The sequence below is a fragment of the Strongylocentrotus purpuratus genome, unplaced genomic scaffold (genome assembly GCF_000002235.5).
Source record: "Strongylocentrotus purpuratus isolate Spur 01 unplaced genomic scaffold, Spur_5.0 spur5_scaffold_16, whole genome shotgun sequence".
Lineage (NCBI taxonomy): Eukaryota > Metazoa > Echinodermata > Echinoidea > Camarodonta > Strongylocentrotidae > Strongylocentrotus > Strongylocentrotus purpuratus.
The window spans coordinates 30,967,472-30,991,491 of record NW_022145601.1 but is presented as its reverse complement, the minus strand read 5'-3'; the positions used below and the strand labels follow the sequence as shown (position 1 = coordinate 30,991,491).

Genomic DNA, 24,020 nt, shown 5'->3' with positions numbered 1-24,020 from the left:
GAATTGTGATTGTGGGAATTGTGGGACGGGGTTCAATGCCTTTCCCAAGAACGATATTGGTACACACGGAGGATTATATCATAATACATCTCAATCCCAATAATTTCAACAGAGACAACGGGATCGATATCCCCAAATTTTGGATGCGTACGATACGTCGCCATGACACTCCCCGTCCAGCCGGCCGGCATCGAGCCAGCTTGATTGGTTGAGCACGCCATTGTTCTTGCCTGGCAGGCGAACCGAGCCAAGGGCCAGTTGATTGGTTGAGCACCCGTGTGCTTCGACCAATAGGCCTTGTCCATTATTGTTCTAATTATTTGACCGCAAGTCCACCCGGACGCTTGCTTAAAATATATTTTATCACCTGACGAAGTGTAGCAGCAGCACACGAAGCATCGTGATCTTTCAGACCCCTTGTTGACCATACATTGCGAGACAAACAAATGGTACTAGGAATGTATGCTTTCAAAATTATGATAAAAATTCAAAATCATAACCTGATGCCACAAGCCCACAACATAGTCTAAGTTTTTTATAAATGTAATGCTTCCTGGGAGAAATTTCAATAGTTTAAACATATGTGTGGCTTACACCCAGTAAATAAGATCGATTGATCGATCTGTAATTGTTTTTTCAATTACAGATCGATCAATCGATCTTATTTACTGGGTGTAAGCCACAAATATGTTTAAACTATAGTCTAAGTTGTTAACCGAAAAGGACCTTTGACCTTGACTTAGTGACCTGAAATTCTACTCACATGACTGGGGATATTTGATAACTCTTTAGTCTAAGTTTCATTGAAAAATAACTTAAAATTTCAAAATTATATTAAAAATTCAAAAACTTAACCTCAGGTTAAGTTTCTTTATCTTTCCTCAGCTTCGCTTCGGAAAGATAAAGCTACATCTAGATCGCCTCGGAAGTGAGTTTGTCCCATCACCTTCACCAACAGTAATTATTTGCTTAATATGTAAATTATGAAATGAAAGTCAAGAATAGTCTTCTATATTTGAATTCCCATCACTCAACAAAATTTGAATTTATTCATGAGCCCTTTATCAGAAGTAGGGGGTACAACTTTGATTGAGCTTCCAAATGCCACTGTTGGGAGATACTCCCAAACAAAAACAACTCCCTCCCCCCCCCCCCCCTCCCTGTCATACAGTCAATGAAAAGCGTAGCAATATGATTATTACAGTGGGCACTTCTTTAAAAAGCTTATTTTAAGGACATGTAAACAATTGAATTACCATTTGCTTTTGGTCAATAAAATGTAATAATTTCAGTAGCCGTATATCAATTATTTTAACAAGTATTATTGATAACAAGTTTTTTTTTAATGGAGCTGATCACTTACTGCCTTGAGATCTTCATCTGTCACCATCTGATCTGATGAGATGGCATCCACTGTAAAGTCATCCAAGGGAGACTTTGGTAGCTCATCACTTATGTCTGGAAGATGGTTATTAGAGAGATAAACAGAATATTAATAGAGAGACCGGCAGAGGAAAACAGAGAGGGGGAGAGGGGGAGGGAGAGAAAAATAGGGAGGGATAGAGATGGGCAGAGGGAGACAGAGAAAGAGCAAGATTGAAGAACAAACATAGAGGTACACAGAAAGAGAAAACGAAAAAACAGAGCTAGCTTATCGGCATTCCTCTCATGACTGCATAATTAAGTAATATTACAAGGCACACAAAAGCTCTACTAAATTATACCTCCTTTATGCCTCAGTCACACCTTTGCGTATTCGGCTTGCGTATTGCTGCATATTTATGGCAAGCCGTTTTAACAATTATTCCTATTTTTTGATATCAGGAAATTAATGTCTGTTGTAAAGCAATGGTAATTCTTGATATCAGGAATTTGATTACTTGGTGTCAAGAATTCACTCCTTGATTTAAAAAATTCAATTATTGATATCAAGAAATAGGAATAAATGTTGAAACGGCTTCCCATAACTATGCAGCAATACGCAAAGGTGTGACTGAGGCATTACACCCTTATCTGAACCCATACAGAGATGTGTACTGTTTGAATGCCCTAGTCCTAATAGTGTATTCAATACATTTACATTTTCATCATTTTCTTCTAGCAATTAAACAGGAGCTCAAGGATCGTGAACTTTGCCTCCATGAAAAGCCCTTTTTTATCCAAATGTGTATAGAAAGAAATGACAAATGATTACAAACTTGTTTCATTAAATTTGGAGTACTACTTTCGAAAATCAACTCAGGTGCCATTTTAATATCCTATTGTATGTCCTATTGAAATCATGTTCAGATCACGTAATATGTCTTTGCAATGTTTGCACATTTCAAAGGGTGATGTACAAGGCCATTGAAATTGTCTTAGTTGATTTTTTTTAAACAGTTGCGATCGTGTTGTATGACAATTCTTATTCAAACTTGGTATCACAATAGGGGTTGATTATTGCTATTTCACACAAATCATGAGAAAGATGTGATGCTCATCTCGAATGTATCCTTAATCCTGGTAAACTCACTGAAAGGATTGATAGAGAGCTCCACCTCTCCCTCTGTTTCCAAGTTCTCCACTTCATTCATCCCTTCAAGGTTTGATGCAGGCCTCTTACGTGCCTCTCGGCGCTTGTTCAAGAAGGGAAGGATCCTTGACAGAAGAGGATTTCTTTCTTTCTTGGCAGCAGGTGCAGGAGAACTATGAGGGCTGAGGAGAAATCAAAGAAATTCAGTTTGCAAAATGGATGCCAAAGTTAACCCGATAAATACTGAATTCTCTAATTCCCATGGACCTAACACAGGGACCACCTGGTTCATGTAGGCAATGGGTTAAAAAATAAGCTACTTAAAGGCATACATACATACAATTGTCTTTTATATAGCGCAACATCCAACGAATTGCTCGAAGCGCTTTACAGAAATAATGACATAGTAAACACAAGATAATACATGTATAAAAGAGTAATTATAATAACAAACAAAAATATTAGAATTACAATTTACTTATTGAAGAGGTACGTTTTTAGTTTTTTCTTGAAAATTTCAACTGAGGGAGAGGTACGGAGGTCGAAAGGGAGGGTATTCCAAATTTTGGGGCCATAATAAAAGAAACTACACTCCCCCGATCTTGAATTGATACGTGGTAATCGGAGGAGCGTGGGGTCGTTAGAAGAGCGGAGGTTGTATTGAAGTCTAGGAGGAGTATGTAGAAGCACAGACAGATACATTGGTGCACAATTATTCAAACATTGGTAGACAATTAGGGAAACTTTGTATATGATTCTGTTATTTACGGTTAACCAGTGTAATTGCTTAAGTAGAGGAGATGCTGATTCATACCTGCTCCCTCCCAAAACAACCCGGGCAGCACGATTTTGGATTCGTTGTAATCTTTGAATGTCTGTCACATTAGCATTCAAAAGAAGAGAGTTGGCATAGTCTATTCTACTGAGGATTAATGATCTTACGACATGATGGCACGCATCAGAGGTCAACAGATTCTTGATTCTAGAGATATTGTACAAATGAAAGTTAAGCGATTTACACAAAGCAGTAATTTGTTTAGACATGGACATTGAAGATTGAAAGAAAATACCTAAGTTTTTGACATTGTCAGACATTTGTACTCTACCATTTCCTATGTTTATACTTATATCACGCGGTAAGTGATGTCTAAGCTTTGGTGACATGGCCAGCAGTAGTTCCGTCTTTCCTTCGTTCAGTTTGAGTTTATTTAAGGTCATCCATATACTAATTTCAGAGATACATTGTTCCAGTTTACTTATTTCTTCTTGAAAATTTGCAAGACTTTTGGGGTTGAAACTTGTGTATATTTGTGTGTCGTCAGCATACATATGATATCTAAGACCGTAGCGACTAATAATTCTTCCCAAAGGTTTGACGTATAGCGTAAAAAGGAGCGGGCCGAGTACGGACCCTTGTGGAACTCCATAATCTAAAGTATGAACATCAGAGTAAGTGCTATCTATGCGAACCCGATAGGTCCGACAGTTAAGATACGACCGAAACCACTGCAGAGCCGTGTCACGTATTCCAAATTCTGAGGAAAGCCTATCAATCAAAAATCCGTGGTCAATGGTATCGAAGGCTGCGCTTAAATCTAATAAAACTAGTATCACACCACGCCTTTTATCAATTTCACATAGAATATCATTTCTAACACGGGTTAGTGCAGATTCAGTACTATGATGTCTCCTGTATGCCGACTGAAATTCATCTTGTAAGCTAAGCTCTTCGACATGGGCTGTCAGTTTTGAGGACACCACGAGCTCAATCACCTTGGATATGTAAGCAAGATTAGATACAGGCCTATAGTTTTTAAGTTCCGAAGAATCCAACGAAGATTTTTTCAGGTGAGGAAAAACTATTGCATATTTAAGTTTGTCAGGGAAAACTCCATTCACTAACGAGCAGTTTATGATTGACGTGATAACGGGTACCATTACCTCTGAATTAGCTTTAAGCAGCCAGGTTGGCATGACATCCAGGTCACAGGACTTGTTTGCAGACTTCTTTATGACCCTCTTCACATCTTCATCGCTGACTGGTGTTAAAGCCAGCAGTAAGTCGTCATTCGCTACTGGACCAAGAGGAGGAGGAACATTATCCGGATCTGGAACAGTCCATACTGTTTGCTGATTAGGTGGATGTGCATCAAGTAACCGTCTGATACTCCTAACCTTGCCCTCAAAGAAATTGGCAAAATCATTGCAGAGGCGAAGCGGTTCATCGGACACTGGGAGGACATGCTTTGAACGACCCAGTAATGAACTGACTGTTGAAAACATATTCCTGCAGTTAGACTCAAGAATAACATTTGTGTAATAATTACGCTTAGCTTTCTGAATGATAACATTTAGCTTATTCTTTTGATTAATGTAATTCTGTCGATCCGAAACAAGTTTGGATTTTCTCCATTTTGACTCCAGCGCTCTCTTTAGTTGTCGACTTGCCATCACACTGTCATCATACCACGGAGCACATGGTCTTTGTTTCCGTCTTCGCGTCGTTTCTGGGCAATGTTGATTCAGCACTCCCTGGACAGCACCATACAAGGAAGTCAGCATGTCGTTTACATCACTCTCCGGAAAATCCGCAAAACGTGATGAAAGATCAGCTAGAAACTTCTCACTGTCAATCTGGCGATAGTTTCTGGATTTGATAAGCACTCTGTCAGTACTCGAAGGGGGTGTCTGGATATTCAGATTGCAACGCACTACAAAGTGGTCTGACATGCCTTTGTCAATGACGTTGTAATTGCAGACTATGTCATCTCCAGTCTTCGTAATGACCAAGTCCAGCGTGTGATCACCATCATGAGTAGGTTCTTCAACGAGCTGGGAGAAGCCAGATGAAGTGACTGATTCCAGAAACTGGCGTGGGGTCGGTAGATGTGCCTTATCAACGTGTACATTGAAGTCCCCGAGAATGATGACGCGACTGCCCAACATTGAACATAAGCCTAAGAATTCATCAATCTCATCGAGAAAGGCCTTTACTGTAAAGCCATTAGTCGTAGAAGGTGGAGGCCTATATACGGCAATGATACGATACTGTTCACACCTGTCTACAACACAGGCAAATTCAAAAGTTTTAGGGGAAAATTCAATCTGCTTCAGTCTGAGATCTAGGTGAGTTCTGAACAGAAAACCCAAACCTCCATGAGCATCACCATGACGAGCAACATTGTGAAAGGAAAAATCGGGTGGCGACAATTCGGTTATGACAGTAGGATCACTTTCACGGAGCCATGTCTCTGTAATGACCATGATGTCAACATCATTTTGAAGTACATAGTCATATAGTTCAGTGGTTTTATTCCTCACAGATCTGGCATTCCATAGATGAAGTGCTACAGGTGACGGAGCATTTGATAGAGTCTCTACAAGTTTAAGATTCTCGAAGTTAACACCATTCCGCCTTTCATGCGTGTACGAATTTCGAGTGTGGGGCCGAACACGAACTGGAATCGGACAGTGAGCAACTTTCTTTCTTTCATCATTTCCATCAACAACTGATCCGAGTCGTGTTCCAGAAAGTTGACTCCTTAACCAGGCTTTCGTCTTAACACCTCCCCTGGTACCCCTTTTAGTTGGAGGTTTGCAACTAATACCTAGGGCTTTCACTTTGTCATATACATCACTTGGAAGTCGCTGATAACCAGTGATGTTCTTTAAGCGGTGTAGTTCTGAACCAGTGAATGTTGTCCGTTGAGGGTAGTACAACTGTTTACATTTCTGTGAGGTGTCACTGTCAATTATAGTTGGTCCAGGGTTGGGGTTGATGTCCCCTGCTTTGAACAGTTCAAGTTGAAAAGTTGAATGGCTATTTGCATAATAGGCTATTCTAGTCTTTATGTAGTTCTTTCGGACAAAAGCTTGCCCAAATGAAGCTTCTTGGTTTGACTGATAGATGGTGCACAGTTGTGAATCAGTCAGGCAGACGCTAAAGCCTAGAATAATAGCCAGGAGGACATTGAAATTGATCATGGTGAAAGGATTACTCTTGTAATCCTTAAATCCTCCCTATTGTCCCATCAGAGACACAAAAGTATAACTTACTCTGGTGTATCAAAATGGTCCAGCAAAAAGTCTCCTTGTATCAGTATACATGTATATCATCAATCCCAGAAAAATGATAATCATCAAATATCCTCCTTGTAGGCAACATACATGCTTCAAAAGTTGTCTAGTCTGATCTCTGGCCTTAGATCTACAAGCTGATGTAAAAATCTCAGCTCGACTCTGCCAAAAATTCAGAGTAAATTTGATGAATATTGGAGCACGATTTGGAGAGCTGCACTGATGCGCTGACCCGAACTCGTTGCCTTTGTCGAGCACAAAGGCATCGTTTAAGAATGTTAAATCTGAGATGCATGGCCCATCATGTAATCAGTGTCTGTGATATGGTGTAATATTGAAGCCCTAAAATAATTGCACTTCAAAATGAACATGAATTGCCTCAAAAAAATTAAAATCTTTGAGTGACAGGTTTTACCATACTGATTTTCCCCAATAGACTGCATTGTTATAAATACCGTTAGGAAGACGAAATATGAAATTTTGATGTCCAATCATAAATATCTTAAAAATCAGACAGGCTTGTAAAAGTCATGGGATTCCTGATTGTCTGACCTAAAGGTTTAAAATTATGATTACAGCATGAGCTAAATCCAGGATTTTGTTTCAGAATCTGAGGCAAAAGACTGCACATGAGTTGATGATTATAATTAGTACTTAATATAACATCCACTATGACAAATAACGAATAGGTGTCCATAAAACTTAGAATTGTGATCATTATTGCTTGATGCATATTATTAAAGGAGGTGGAAAATGTGAACCCGAACTAATCATGGAACACTTAAGGAGTGATTATTCTCTGGGTCAATTAAAACATGAGCCATCTCCAGACAAGTCTTCTGCTTCAATTTACAATCGTGATAATTCGTATTACGATTCAAACCGCGATCGTTCCATGATTGCTGGTAATAATGGGGGCAGCATATCCTCTGTTCAGAACCAGAATGATATTACATGTACCTCTGTGTAAAGGCCTTTCTGCCTCTAAATAAATAATATTACTGAATACATATTGTCCTTCTCTATAAAGAGGACAAATAATAAGAATGTACATTGTTCTAACCTATAGAGTTCTAGACACTTCTGCAGACATTCTTTGAGTTTGGGATCCACCACATGATCTATTGGTTTGTTTCCTTCTTCGTCAAGAATGTCCAGTTTCCCTCCGTTTCTGACAAGGTAACAGGCAAGGGCGCCACCAGGTGACGAGACTCCTATCTCCCTCATGGAAGCACGAATCTAGAAAAGGGCAAAAACACTGAAAATGCATTTCTCAGATAACGAGCATTAGGTGAACTTTGCGGACACAGTTAAACATCATCATCATAATCATCACCACCGTTACAACAAATTGCCTCAGGTTTTTATTTGTACACTATTGTGCTCATGCTCAGAATCGTACAACTTCAGGATTGCACGCATGGACTTCAGTACCATAATCACAACCATCATCAGCCTCACCATCATAGTCTTCCTCCTCTTCTACCCCTCCTCCCCCCTCCCCCTCTCCTCCTCCCCCGCCCCCTCTCCCCCTCCTCCTCCTCCTCTTTCTCCTCCTCCTCCTCCCCCTCCCCACTCCCATCCACATCACCATCACAACAGGTCTAATGAGCTAATTTACCTTTCTCAGGGTGAGATAATCCTCCTCCTCCTCCTCCTCCTCCCCACTCCAATCCTTATCACCATCACGACAGGTCTGATGAGCTAATTTACCTTTCTCAGTGTGAGAGAATCCTCCTCCTCCTCCTCCTCCTCCTCCTCCTCCATCCCCTCCCCACTCCAATCCTCATCACCATCACGACAGGTCTGATGAGCTAATATACCTTTCTCAGTGTGAGAGAATCCTCCTTCTCCTCCTCCTCCTCCTCCTCCTCCCCCTCCCCACTCCAATCCTCATCACCATCACGACAGGTCTGATGAGCTAATTTACCTTTCTCAGTGTGAGAGAATCCTCCACCTCATACTCCGGGTTCATCAGCATCTTAAGAATGGCATGCATACATGTCCAGCCTGATTTGTTTTGTTGGTTGATGTTTGCACCGTGTGTTACCAACACCTCGACTGTCTCAGTGGCACCCCTTATCACAGCCAAAAACAGAGGGCTTCCATTATTGTTGGCGTTAGAATCAATTGTGCATCTTCCCTTCAAAATATTAAGAACAAACTAAATTGATACTTCATATCCACAGATTCCTTGAAATTATATTAATGCAATGTTTCTCTATTATGGAACAATAGATATCTAAAGAAAAATATAAAATTGTCATGTTTCTGACAATTTAATACTGCGTCATGAATTATTAACCTACATTACATAGGGGGTAGTTGTCTCCTACGGGGTAGGTGTCTGGGAGGTAGTTGTCCGGGGGTAGTTGACCTTGTCTGGGGGTAGTTGTCTTAGGGGGTAGTTGTCCTAGGGAGTAGTTGTCTGGGGGGTAGTTGTCAGGGGGGTAGTTGTCCTAGGGGGTAGTTGTCCAGGAGAGGGTGTCCTTGGGGGTAGTCGTCCTAGAGGGTGGTTGCTCTAGGTGGTAGTTGTCATATAGAGGGTGGTTATCCTAGGGGTGGTTATCCGGGGAATGGTTGCCCGGGGGATAGGTGACCTAGAACCGCAAATGTTATGTGTATTCAATAAGTTAGCATTATATAGAGATCAGAGTAAATATTTATAGCTCACAAACAACTATTGAGTAATCTTTACAAAATTTATCAAGCATTTTACATATAGTGTGTTCAGAGCCAGAAGGGTTTTAACTCTATGTTAAAATATACGAGTTAAAGATACTACGGGTATGTCCCTTTGGCAGCCAACATTAAATTCTGTAGAACTTTGCAGGAATTATGAATATGTCATGTATGTCCTGTGTAGTATTCAAATTATGCAAGGAAACCTGTTTACCTTCTAAACTTCACTGTCAGACAATTTTGAGTGACTGACCGACATTTTTTTCTTTGGTAATAACATACATAAAATGAGCTGTAAACAGGTAGATGAGCATTGGTCTACATCAATATTCCACTACTTGTAATATCAAAAATTAAACTTATTGAATCTGATATTTGAGCGCATATGCGCACGCGTAAACAAGACGGCCGTCTCTCTTTCCAAATTAATTAATTTATATAATTTTCTCTAAAAAAAAAATAATATAAAAGAAAATAAGCAGAAAGAAAAGGGATGGAAGGAAAAACAATCTTTAAAAAAAAGTCATTTATGACATGTAATTGTACATATGTAAATGTATAAATCATTCACAAAAAAATTGTGGCAAAAATAGTCAACTCTTGCCAAACAAAATCAAATCAAGAAAGAAAGAAAGCAATCACTTACGTTGATTCAACAATTACTGGTCGTTATTTTCCCACTAAATGCCATTTTCAAGCCCTTTCGTTTTGTGAGAAGTTCTAAATAAGTTTTGTCTTTCAAATGCCGTTGGAATTTATCCTTTTCACTTTTTTGGCCTGCAAATGGGACATAGTACCTTTAAAGCCCTTCTGGTTCCTAATAGACAATATGTTCAATCCAATTTAAATTCCATGTGGATGTACTTCATAAACTCTGAACAATCATAAATGGGTAATCATAATAATATAAATTGGGATGAAATTGAGAAACCGGCCGTTCCTTTTATGCATACCTTTTCAATAAGAATCCTTGCAATGGTAGAGTTATTGACAAGTGCTGCAATATGAAGACATGTGACGCCATCTTCTTTTCTGTTTAAGGCAAGGACAGGCATCTTATCCAAGATCATATTCACAGAGCTGGAAAGGAGTAAAGATAAAACTATCACATCTTTAATCATCATCATCATCTTCATCACCATCATCATCATCAATCATCATCATCTTCATCACCACCATCATCATCAATCATCATCATTATCATCACCATCAATCATCATCATCATCTTCATCACCATCATCATCATCATCATCATCAACATCATCATCATCATCATCAATCATCATCATCTTCATCACCATCATCATCATCATCATCATCATCATCATCAATCATCATTATCATCTTCATCAATCATCATCATCTTCATCACCATCATCATCCTCAATCATCATCATTATCATCACCATCAATCATCATCATCATCTTCATCACCATCATCATCATCATCAACATCATCATCATCATCAATCATCATCATCTTCATCACCATCATCATCATCACCATCATCATCATCATCATCAACATCATCATCATCATCAATCATCATCAACATCATCATCATCATCAATCATCATCATCTTCATCACCATCATCATCATCATCATCGTCATCGTCATCAATCATCATCAATCATCATCACCATCTTCATCACCATCATCATCCTCAATCATCATCATCATCATCAACATCATCATCATCATCACCATCTTCATCACCATCATCATCGTCATCATCATCATCATCATCAATCATTATCAATCATCATCATTCATCATCAATCTCTCCATCCTCAAACATCATCATCAATCATCGTCATCATCAATCATCGTCATCATCATCATCATCATATAAACTGTGTAAATATGATTGTAACATTTATTGACCAAGTTATGACATCATAAAGCTGACGTTGGGCCGACATCGGACAATGATTAAAATCAAGTTTCTTGGTAAAGGATCAGCAAATTGATGTTGGGTCAACGTTATTGGACTTGTTAAAATCAGGTCTTCTTCTTTTTTTTAACAACAACTACAAAGTACTCAACATTGAGGGTTAATGGACGGGGGAAGAATACAAGTTTACACTTAATACGTATCTTAGCTAAACAGGATACTGTTATCACAACTCACAACTCTGAGTCTCTGAGAGCAGCAAAGTGAAGAGCGTTGTCTCCATTTAAGTTCCTCAGCATCAGATCAATCATTGGGGATTGGATGAGAAGCTTCTGGCATTCCCGACTTCCTCCTACAATGGCAAAATGAAGAGCCACATCACCACCCACAGCCTGAGAGAGAATGAAAAGCAATCCATATGAGCTATACTGCATGCACAGCAAAAGAGCACGAAAATATGCAGATCCAACACATACTGTTCTAGAATAACTCTACTAAAATCTTGCTTTGCATTCATCTGCTAAACACATTCGGTCCACACAGTATTTGAATTGTTATACAATGAAACCTTATGGCCCGGTCCCACTGGCCGATGGACACAAAACGTATGCATAAAGGACACAGCGGACGAGCAAAATTTCGCGGGTGGCTCCATCCGTTTTCATCCGCTCCAGAAATAAACAAAATTTGCGAAAATTTGCGAAAACAGAACGGAAAATAACGGACGTGGGTAGTATGTAGCGGGGATGTTAAACGGATGTTCATCGGAAGCCTAGCGGAGGAAAGCGGATGGAAGTGGATGACAGCTTTGAATACTTTATATACGAGATGCATACGCTTACATCCTTTCTATTTCCGTGCTACTAACGATGTATAGACGTTCCATGTACCTTATCTTTCCTCCCTCTTTCCGTTTTCAGCTGCAGCGGATGTGAGTTGCAAGGATGCCCAGAGGATGCAGAGAGGATATAGCGGACGTTTAACCGATGATAACGGACATAGAACGTTTGTTGCTCGTATTTGTCGCGGATTTACATCGTACACGGCGGAAGTTCATCCGTTCTAAAAGTTTTGTGCAGCTCAAAACTTTTTGCGCGGATGAAATCACAGTGGACGGATGCTCGAAGGATAGAGCGTATGAAACACGTATGCAATGAGTACACAGCGGATGCATAGCGTTTTCCAACGGATGGCAAGATTTGTTTACGTTTTACATCCTCTTTGCATCCGTAAGTGCAGTGGGACCGGGCCTTTAGGTGGTATCTTCTTCATAGTTTTTCTCTCTCTTTTCATTACAAGGACTGAAATGTTCTCACCAGTATTTGCATAGGTATCTTATTGATATAATTACAGTACCAAATGCTAATATAAAAAGTTCACACATTGTCTTGGATCTTGATTTCGTGGTCGAGTGGATACGTCATCGGACTGTCGATCACAAGGTCCGCGGATCGAGTCCCGCTGCAGCACGTATGTGCTTTGGCAAGACATTGATCTACATTTTCCACACTCAACCCAGGTGATGTGAATGGGTACCTGGCAGGAATTAATTCCTTGAAATGCTAGAGCGCCGTAATGGCCACCTTGCTAAAACCCAGGGTAATAATCAAGGCAGCGCCAGGAGTGTCACAACGTGACGGACACGTGCGCTATGTAAGAAGCCAGAAAATTAGAACTGTTTTAATTATTTACTATATAAATTGAGAACTTTAAACTTTAATTTGTGCATGCCCCGCCCCCAATACATCGCCTTCCCAGGGTTCATGTGCGCAACGCAGGCCCACCATTCATCCTCTTTTACGAGCCGCCAGAGACAACGCTTCGGACATGTTTCAAGGAGAGGGGACGGAGGGAGGGACATAGGTAGATACCTAGATTTATATAGTAAATAATAAAATCAGTTCTGATTTTTCTGATTTACCACAATAAATCAATGTATCTACCTATTATTTGCTAGACCAGCACAGAAAGGACCAGGAGGCATGTCCCAAAAAGAAGGAGATCACTGGGGATCAATGGCAGACGAAGGCCCCCTTATGGGGTTGCTAACAAAACCTCTCAAGAGGGGACGTCCTTAACATAAAACAATGTAAAAGAATTGGGAGACTGCCAAAATGCGGCATTAAAAATAACGTCCAAACCCACTCCCTGGAAAAGCGCCCAGGAAGTGCTGATACACCTGGCATCGTGGGCCCCGGCCCTGCCCTCTGGGAGGAGGGCCTTAGGGCCAGCCCCCTGGATGGCCTCAACGATCCACCTAGAAATGGAATCGCGAGAACAGGAGAGAAATGCTCTTGAGTGATGAGAAATAATTGATCATCCCTCCGATGACCCTTGGTCCTATCCAAGTACCACTTAACCGCCCTCACCAGGCACCAGACCTTGTCCTATGTGACTGAGGAGAAATCCAAAAGAGGGCTGAGGAAAACCCTCAACCGACGCCAACTGATTCTTGGCAATAAAGGAGGGTCGTGGAATCAACCGAACCCCCACCTCTCCCACTAGATGTGGCTGGGGGAGGTAGACAGGGCATGGAGCGTACTCCTCCTCTGTCCAGATGCTATCGCGAGGTCTTCACACTAAATAGAAAAGTGCTCCAAACGAGAGTGATAAAGGGCCCTCATGGAATCCCTACGACTCTAGACTATAAACTGAGAGGCTCTCTCAGAGAGTCCAGAAGTCATAGCGTCCTCCCCGATACCGGCCGGCGGTCAGAGAGAGCATGCACCGCGAGACGGTAACGAAGAACAAGTCCAGCCTCAGCGGCAGAGGGAACAGATGTCCGCAGCAAAAGGGACAGAAACCCCAAACAGCAGCGAAGGACTCTGATTACCCTCAAGGTTAGCTGGGGAATTGTATCCAAGAGATAATTCCCCCCAAAAAGGCGGCGCAACAGCCCTCAAGGACTGGTCAGCCGCAGGGCTTAGCTTCAACCAAACTAAAATGCTCAAGGGCCTTGCTAAAGCTGGAAGGTTTAGCTAAATACGCTCAGCATGGTCACTACTAGACCACGCCTCACCATATCAGAGGCTGCAAGAGCTTGGTGCGAAAAGCTTACAAGTGACCGAAACCTTTCGGTTGAGTGGTGAACACATCTGAAACCTGTTGCAGATGCCGAAGACAACCGCGAGAAAAATCCCCAGTCAGACTGACAGGCCAGGGGCACCCATCCCCACGGGCAGGCACGTACGCAGGGGGGTGGGGATTTGGGGGGGGGGGGGGGTTGAACCCCCCCCCCTTTGGTATTTTTGATGTGTGTATTTTGGAGAAAAACGCCCCCTTTATACCAATGACTGACCTAAAAAAGTTGACCCCTCCCCCCGGAGCAAAATGTCAAATTTTCAAATTTCGAGACCCCCCCCCCAAAAAAAAAAAAAAAAAAAATAAGTGTCCTCTTACCCCCCCCCCCCCCTCCCCCCCTGTACAGTGAAACCTTCCTAAAAAAACTATTAATATCTTTTGTGGTTTGAGAATTTTTTCAGGATTTTTTGCATGTTAGAGGGTAAGTACAGTAAAAGATAATAAGTAACATTTCATACAAAAATTACGCAATTTTTAAATCAACCTTCAACAATGTTACTGAGTCACTTTAACCCAGTCTTCTCTACCTTTGACCCAGGCGGAGGCTGGACGTCAGAACGCTTGCGCTTCTTACCCGCAGACACAGGAGAAGAAGCGAGCATAGCGGCCTTACTAGACTTTGTAAGCCCAGAATTAGGCTCAGCGTGACCAGGTCCGACCCGCTCCACTGCGCCAGAGGCTCAACAAGCATGGCCCGGGATCTTTGCGTTTCACGGACGTAGATCAAACAACGTCGTGCGTGAAATCAGGGCCACTCCCAAACAAGAATTTGCGGGTCGTTGCATTGCAACAAAGCCATGAGACACAGAGCTTGACCCAAAGGGGGAGCTCAGTGTAATAACTTCTACATGACTGGCCGACCCTAGGGTGGCGCAACCGGAATACCCGCTGGAATGGGGGAGAGAGAAGCCCCCTGTCAGTCGATCCAAGCTCACTCACTAGTGTGCTGGACACGGCCGCTATATAAAGTAGAAGAGGGGAAATCCCCTTACTCACAAGATAACTGTCACCGGACTGGCAAACCACCGTGAGCGATATTCCTGCGGAGGGAGAAGGACCATCTGGCAGAGCCAGTTTGAAGGCCTCAGGAAAATTTAGACTCTAGGAGAGCCTGCACGTTGGCTGCCAAACCACGAGGGGCATGGGAGCTGCGGTGACTAGTGACTCAGAGTCACCAACCTGACCCTCAAAATCAGCTATGTGGAGAACATGGCCCCAACGGGGCGGGTGTAACCACAATCATTAGTCTCCTTGCCGAGAAGAGACTAAGATAGGAGGGGCCGCCTTGGCCAGGCGGCTCCGAGGCGCCGGGAAAGACCAAAACTGGGCAGCAAACCAGTATTAGAACAGGATCCTGAGAATCAGGTACATGTAAACAGGTCCGGATACTGGAAGGAGAGATCCAAAAGGTCGTACACAATCCAAGCCAACTGGTACCAGATCAAGCCACAATGTCGAAATGGGTCCGAACCCGGACAGGGTCAAACCGGACGAGGTCCTGGGTGCCCGTGTCCAAATACCGGACAGGGCCGACCCTGTTCGATGAAGACCTGCACCACCAGAAGTCGGCCGAGAGGCTGGGGATTTGGCCCACCAGCTTTCTTCAGCAAAGAGCTTTAAGAAATCGAGAGGCTAGCTCAGCTTGATTGATGGCATCGGAGAAAGGGTTGGTGTCTAAAAGAGGCCGTACCCCTCCTCCTAGCCATACTCTAACGTGTGCCCAAGGCAGACATCGACTTAGAAAGAGATATGACCAAGATATGGCCGAGACATGGTTAAACTCCATGACTACCCACGGATGGGCCCCCGGCAGAAAGTCTGCGCTTTGGCCTCACCCAACAGTTCATGCTCAGCAGAGCTGTCGGATGGTTTCTTACAGCTCCCAGTCTGAGACAGGGGGAACCGGCTCTTGAGGACTCAAGGCGGCACAGGGTGCTGCGGAATCTCTCAAACAGTACACATCACTGTCTGGAGCTAAGCCAGTGATTAGGGTCCGATTGTCAGTGGTCGCATTATCGACGATACTCTGAATAACTGTAGCTGCACAAGCACAAGCTGAGTCACTCAGGGCTTTTGCATAAACTCTCACGGTTCTCAAACACCCATGACGGGCGAACCGGTAACCGGGACTAAAGCCAAACTGGTAATCAGTAGTCAGACCAAAGCCAGACCGGTAATCCACGGTCAGAGCTGAAGTCGCACCGGTAATCCGAGACAGGATCCGAAACCAAATCGGTAACCCGAGACCGAATCCGAAAAACCAAATTGGTGACCTGGGACCAAATCCGAAATCGAACCGGCAACCCGGGACCGAATCCGAAACCGAATTAGTAACCCGGGACCGGATCTGAAACCGGACCGGTAACCTGGGACCAAATCTGAAAATGAACCGGTAACCCGGGGGCGGTTACAGATAACCGCCGGGTCCATCATAACCACCCGTCTGTGACGGGAGCGAAAGAGCTAGCAAGAGTGTACTTCTGAGTTATCAAGGCGGCACGGGGTGCGGTGGATTCACTCAAGTCAACAATCGAGACTTGTCGGACGCCATGGGTGGGTCGGTCGAACAGTCTCTTACGTCCCCTTGCCGGGTCCACGGTTCCGAACAATATAGCCGTTATGCCGAGCCCGACAGGAGTTGAGTCAGCAAACTGCAACGAAGTTGTCCGGAGACAACGTTCACTCCCGGCCCGTCACGCTCTGATGGGGTCCCTCATGTTCTGATGGGGTCCCTCACGTTTCTCACGTTCTGATCAAGTTCTGACACGTTTTTCACGTTCTGTCAAGGCTTTCTACGGATGAAACGTGGACGCCGGGCAGCTTTGGAGCACGATTGTGCCCAAGGTATAAAAGGAAGGCCTCCCAAGCCATATTAGCAATCACTGTATCCTGAGATTTTTGACAAGACAACATCATTAATGCCAACGATGAAGAAGATCTTGTGTTTGCATGTTTGCTGGGTGCATACATGTACATCCAGTCTTTGCGTCAGTAGCATTTGCTGAGAGGAAATGCCAGAGTAAGCAGGCAGGAAGAAGGCGAAGAAGGCGGATGAGAAGGCCAAGATCCATGTGGGTGCGCAAATGGCTATCGGAAGATAGAAGGCAGCAACTGGGTCACTACTCAACCTTTCTCACCAGAGAGCTCGACACCAAAGATACCAACGCCTTCCAGAACTATCTGAGGATGCCTCCAGAGCTCTTCGATGAGATCCTGGAAAGAGTAACACCAGCCATCGAGAGACATGACACTAAGTTCCGCTCTGCACTACCACCTGGACTAAGCTGTCAGTGACTCTGAGACATCTGACCACTGGACAATTACTTGTCACTCTCCTATACGTTCCGGTGCAGTAAAGCAGCCATCTGCCATATGGTGCTAGAAGTGTGCAAGGCCATCGTGGAAGCCTACAAGGACGAAGTGTTCGCCGTTCATGTGACGCCCGATGAGTGGAGAGCCCTAATTGCCCAGGAGTTTGAAGACAAGTGGTATGTGCCTCATGCGGTGGGAGCTCTGGATGGGAAGCATATTGCCATCAGCTAGCCACCCAACACAGGCTCCTTGTACCACAACTACAAGGGCTTTTTTTAGTATCCCTCTCCTCGCCTTGGTGGATGCCCTGTATCGTTTTATATGGATTGAAGTTTGTGGAGTGGGACACATGTCTGATGCCCAAATCTATGATGACTCAGAGCTCAGTGAACTTCTTGAAGAAGGTCGATTAGGGTTGCCACCACCATGCCCTCTGCCTAACGATGACCAGGACCAGGACATACCTTACTTCATCCTGGGAGACGACTGTCAGACGCCGGGATGCGCCGTGATTCAACGCGACAAACCGGCTACCGTACACCCTAGCCTACCGTGAGAACCATGGCAAACCGTGGCAAAACGTGGCAAAACGGGACAAAATGTGCAGCAACCGTGAAGCAACCGTGACAAAACATGGCAGAACCTGAAATAACTTGAAAAGACCGTAAGATGCCAGGGAATTTGCGGGCCTCCCGTCTCACTACGGACCACCTCCAAGTTTTGTTACGGCATATTACGGACTGTCACGTTTTGTTACGTTCACCCAGTTTTACTACGGCCTACTAGGTTTCTCATCCGCACCGTGACTGCCGTGGCAAATTTTTTGACAGTTTAAAAAAACTGACACGATATCCATGGCAATTACGGCCGGTCACGTTTGCCCATATGGTCCCCCGCGTTGTGTGCCGTGGCTGCCGGGAACATAGTGTAAACGTAGCATTAGGCAGGGGAATAAATTAATCGCCTAACCATACGTAAAAATCCCAACCAAACGCCTTAACCCAGCGGCATAACAAAGTTTGCAAAAGCGGTCGCGAAAGTGGAAATTGCAGGGCAGAAATGAAAGTCAAATTTCCACCTTAAAAAAAAATATGTGACCGCTAACCCGTACTGGCAAATTAATAGTAATTAAAATGAGGACGGAATTAAAAGCGTATAACTAACTAAGCCTTACGTAGGACAAAATCCTTAATTCAAAAGCAGTGACTAAGCTGTATGTCGTTCAACCCGGCAAGCAAGAATAGAAAGAGGGTGAATGGCGGGTGTGCATTGAGCACGTGCAACCTGTGAAGGCGATGTATTGGGGGCGGGGCATGTGCGAATGTGATGTTCTAAGCTCTTGATGGTGGCGTAGTTTAGATAAAATAGCAAATAATAGGTAGATACATTGATTAATTGTGGTAAATCACCATTATTATTATTATTATTAGGTGGTCTGTCAACGACAGATCACCTATTGTTTTCGTCAGAATTTTCTTTCTTTATTTCTTTATTTCTTTATTTATTTATTTATTTTTATTTTCCGCACTTTTTTGTGTAGAGGATAACTCAAGATCAGTTTGGTCAATTTCTTTCAAATTTGGCACAGTCATAGGACATTGTCATAAGACGTGACAGTAACATTTTCAAGGTCATCAAATCTTCATGACGTCATCCAGGCGCCATTTTGTGTTTTTTTTGGTACTTTTTACTCAGGATCATATCTTCATAACGGAAAGGCATTTTCTGTTCATATTTATCATGATTAAGGTCAATATCTGTCCGGTCAATTTCAGGTCAGAAAACGCGCGCGCATGCGTACGTCCGCGCGTCAGCGCGCGCGCAAAAAATAAAAATGCTCAAAATCGTGTCAAATTTTGTTTGCATACGTTTGAGGCCATTTTAAGCATTTCACAAAAAAACTCGCACACGCACATGCGCGCGCGTTTTCGCGCGTAATGGCATTTTGCAACATAAAATCGTCAAATTTTTTATGTCATCATATTTTTCACATTTTTCCAAGCATTTTGATACCTTGTTCACCTTATTCTGCCCTCTAATAACGGAATGAACGTCCGTTTAAGATAATGTCCGTGCGTGCGAGCTCTTGTAATACATAGCATACATGGGCAAAAACATGCCTATACAAAATCCATTGTAGCGCGTTAGGATGCAAGATGAACCCAATTTTGTTTTCATATTTTGATAGAGTATGAATTAGAGATATGATTTCATGTCTCATTTGACCCTCAATTAACTCATGACGTCATCATAATGGCCTCCGAACTCAAAATTTAAATTTGCATATTATGACGTCATCATATTTTTGGAAAATTGATTGTATCTCTGTAAATATTGATCAATTTTCATCCAAATTTTGATATGTTTTAGCTGAGACAATTTCCTACAGATACAGTAATCCCGAATTTTCATTTTAACGAAAGTATCATGGCGTATTTTTGCGATTAAAGGAGGCATGTCAATTTTTTACATTTTGCGTGTATTCTCTACGGGACATGACTTTTTCTGAAAACTGGATTCTACATTCCCGTCTTTCACGAGCAATATCTCCGTCGTCTTAGCTTCGTTTTCGCTGAGCATCGAGTATGTTGTAGCTGGGAGAATAAGCTATCACAAGTGTGCCATTTGTTTCTCGATCAGATGCCGGGATCATGCTCATATTTCACTTGCAAAGTGGGTTTGAGAATTTCATTTTCCGTTTACGTGTAATCGCTATGGGAAATGTTTTGGTATATCGGTAACGCACTTGACTTTGGACCTCGAGATCCCTGGTTCGAGTCCGGGAGTCTCCAACAATTTTTTTTCTTTTTTTTTTCTTTTTTGACTTTTCTATGATCATAAAATTGAAAACAGACCACCTAATTCGTCCCCATGACGAATTAAATTTCTAGTTATTATTATTATTATTAGAATTGTGCCAAAGTGATTACAACACATACAACTAAGAAAATAGACACCTTCCCGATGTAGTGTTGCATGTGAACTGAGAGGAAAGACACTCTTCCTTTGGAATTTTACTGAAACTCACCAAATTTGTGATGTCACATTTCGTCAATATATTATTATATTTTATGTAATGGTAATTTTATTCCAAATCTGTCTCGCAGCCTAGGCTCAATTGTACAATTTGTTAACAAATCAAAACAAAATATATATAACAACACATTACAATTAATACTATACCAACATACTATAGGGAAATAAACAAGGGACATGCTCTCGGCGGTCTCGCCTGCATCATTCAATTCGATATGATGAAAAATTGAAAGTTGGGACATTATTTCTGGGCAGGATGACCCTTTAACAGGCCCCCAAAAATGAAATCCTCTGAATATAATCAGCATTTTGAAGTGAATATTGACTATGCATCATTTGAAGAATTATTTACTATTATTTGGACCAAGATTGATAACTTAAATGAAATATGAACAAATAACAAAAATGGATTTATTAATTCTCATTCACTGTCACTCATATAGTTGGAATATTTTTGTTTTACCCCAATTTATGTAATTTTTTTAAAAATAATTTAATAACAATAGATCTTGATAATAGTATACATTCTCAGATTTTATTGAATAATAATTTGACAATGTGTGTTTTGCGTGACTGCTAAAGCATGTGTATGCTACTGTGCTTATCAAATAGGGGACCTATGCCCTTAAGTCATAAATGACAGAACTGAGGATTAATGCCCCACAAAAGGGCACTAAAATAGCACATCAACACGGTTTTGATCCTGGGGCCTCACAGTTACGAGGCCACTGCTTTGTCACTGAACCATGACTGTACGCAGTGGGGGCTAGGGAAGGGGGCAGTTTCCATAAATGAAAAAAACACAGAAAATGCAATAATTTTTCAATAATTTATTCCATTTTACCCCTGTCCAAATCCTCTGGATGGCCATGCATAATGGCTCAAGGCATGGGCACACAGAGGATTTTTTTATTTTAGGGTTAAATGCAATAAATTATTGAAAAATTATTGCATTTTCTGTGTTTTTTTTATAGGAAAACTTTGACTGCACGCAGTCGAAAATGATGCCTCAGCCATAAAGCCATTTACAAACCAAAACAGAAGCAATTTTTAATACTCAAGTTTGATTGTAATCCATTAATAGGTGCTCAGAATATATTTGACCTTTGACCTCGTGACCTCAAAATCTAATCAGTTAATCGGCTATGCAAGATACATACATGCCCCAAGTTTGGCAGGAATCCATCAATCGGTTCTTGAGATAACGCAATCACAAGAACGGGACGTTTGAATGGACAACCAGAAAACATAATTCCTCCGGCTACGTTGTAGCGGAGGCATAAAAAGGGTACCGAAAAAGGGTCAAAATAGAAATTTAAAAAGTAAGGAAAAGAAAAGGAAAGACCGATGAAGAGAAGAGAGAGACTGAATGTAAAAATAGTAAGGACAACCAATAAGTGTGATCCTGTAATAAATATTCATTCTTACTGTACCTGAATGTTGATATTGCATCCGTGTTTGAGGAGGATTGCAACACAATCTGTGAAACCCTTGGCAGCAGCCAGATGTAGAGGACTCAACCATATTTTACTCACTGAACTAGGGTAGGCTCCTTGCTGCAATAAATACTCCACCACCTTCAGCTTGTTCCTACATAGTCAATAACAGTTGAATGAAATTCAAAAGGAACAGTCTATACTCATAGGCATGCATTATTCTATCATTTATTATCAATTCATGTCTAAACTAGATGTAACTTCGACTACACGCAGTCCAAAATGATGCCTCCACCAGGAGCGATTTCACAAACCAAAACAGAATTCAAGTTTAATTGTAATCCATTAACAGGTTTTCAGAATATCATGATTACAAGCTATTTTTTATATACATGTATGACCCTCTTATCTTTGACCTCATGACCCTAAAATCTTATCAGTTCATTGGCTTTGCAAGATACATATAAATAATAATAATAAAAATATAATGACTCCCATGACCTTTGACCTTTGACATCATGACCCCGAAATCTAATCAGTTCATTGGCTCAGCAACCCAAAAACATAATGCCTCCGGCTACTTCGTAACGGAGGCATGATAAAAACTAAATGGAACTAGACTGCGCGCAGTCGAGAATGATGCCTCCGCCGTAAAGCATTTTACAAACCAAATCAGAAACAATTTTTAAATTTCAAGTTTAATTGTCATCCATCTGTCGGATTTAATGATAATGCATGCTATTTATAGGCATACATAATGAGCCACATGACCTTTAACCTGATGACCCTAAAACCTAATCAGTTGATGGGCTCTGCAAGATACATATACATGTCTTGAGTTTGATAGTAATCTGTCTATTGGTTCTCATGATAATGCGATCACAAGCTATTTGTGGATACATAATGAGCCCTGTGACCTTTGACCTGGTGACCCCAAAATCTAATCAGTTCACTGGCCATGCAAGATACATACATGACCCAAGTTTGGCAGGAATACATCAATTGGTTCTTAAGATAATGCGATCACAAGCTATTTTTGCATACATAATGAGCCCTGTGACCTTTGACCTTCGACCTCGTGACCCCAAAATCCATTCAGCTCAGGGGCTCTGCAAGATACTTACATGATCTGAGTTTAGCTGTAATCCATTATTTGGTTCTTGAGATAACGCGATCACAAGCTATTTTTGCATACATAATGAGCCCTGAGACCTTTGACCTTTGAACTTGTGGCCCCAAAATCTAATCAGTTCATTGGCTCTGTAAGATACATACATGACTTATTAGTTTGGCAGGAATTCATCTACCGGTTCTTGAGATAACGCGATCAAGAGCTATTTTTACATACATAATGAGCCCTGTGACCTTTGACCTTCGATCTCGTGACCCCAAAATCTAATCAGTTCATTGGCTCTGCGAGATACTTTATATGACTTAACCCTATTTAGCCCGGGGGGGGGGGGGGGCTTCTAAACCCCCCCCCTCGACATTTTTCGCGATAATTTTTTTTAACGCAAGAAAATCTTGCACTGAAATTTTGTGACTTTTTTCTTTTGAGTCTTGCGCATCTTTTGAAAGAAATTTTTCGAAAATCGGACATACCATTACAAAGTCACGTGTCCTTTTGTCTTTGCATGTCAGCCCGAAAATCGCGCATTTTCGTGATTTGTGTACAAAACATATGGAAATCTCATTTTTCAAATAAAGAGATAAAACATTGGTTATTTGGTCTTGTTTATAGTTAAGGTGTTTATTTTGGGGTCAAAAAAGTTGTTTTATAGTTGGAAATGAAATAAAAAAACAAAAACAATATAATACATAAGTTAAAAAAACAAAGAAATACATAAGAAATTATCAAAACAATAGATAACATAAGGAATAATCCTGGTTTTTCAATTTTTTGTGTTGTATTATTATTCCAAATGGTCTAACAAATATATGTAGTGAGAAAGAATGCTTAAATATGAATAATGTCTGATTTATGGG

At 41.7% G+C, this 24,020-nt stretch overlaps 1 protein-coding gene across 1 annotated transcript in view; it reads right to left on the bottom strand.

Annotated features, from left to right (window-relative positions):
* Positions 1-24,020, bottom strand: part of LOC100889501 (E3 ubiquitin-protein ligase MIB2-like) — a 47,163-nt gene that overhangs the window by 5,685 nt on the left and 17,458 nt on the right. Inside the window, exons 13-19 of the mRNA XM_030987267.1 lie at positions 22,032-22,188; positions 11,407-11,561; positions 10,225-10,351; positions 8,520-8,732; positions 7,653-7,828; positions 2,513-2,694; positions 1,364-1,458 (exon numbers count right to left, since the gene is read on the bottom strand). Of these exons, the coding sequence (XP_030843127.1) occupies positions 1,364-1,458; positions 2,513-2,694; positions 7,653-7,828; positions 8,520-8,732; positions 10,225-10,351; positions 11,407-11,561; positions 22,032-22,188 (1,105 nt within the window). The remainder of the gene's footprint in view (positions 1-1,363; positions 1,459-2,512; positions 2,695-7,652; positions 7,829-8,519; positions 8,733-10,224; positions 10,352-11,406; positions 11,562-22,031; positions 22,189-24,020) is intronic.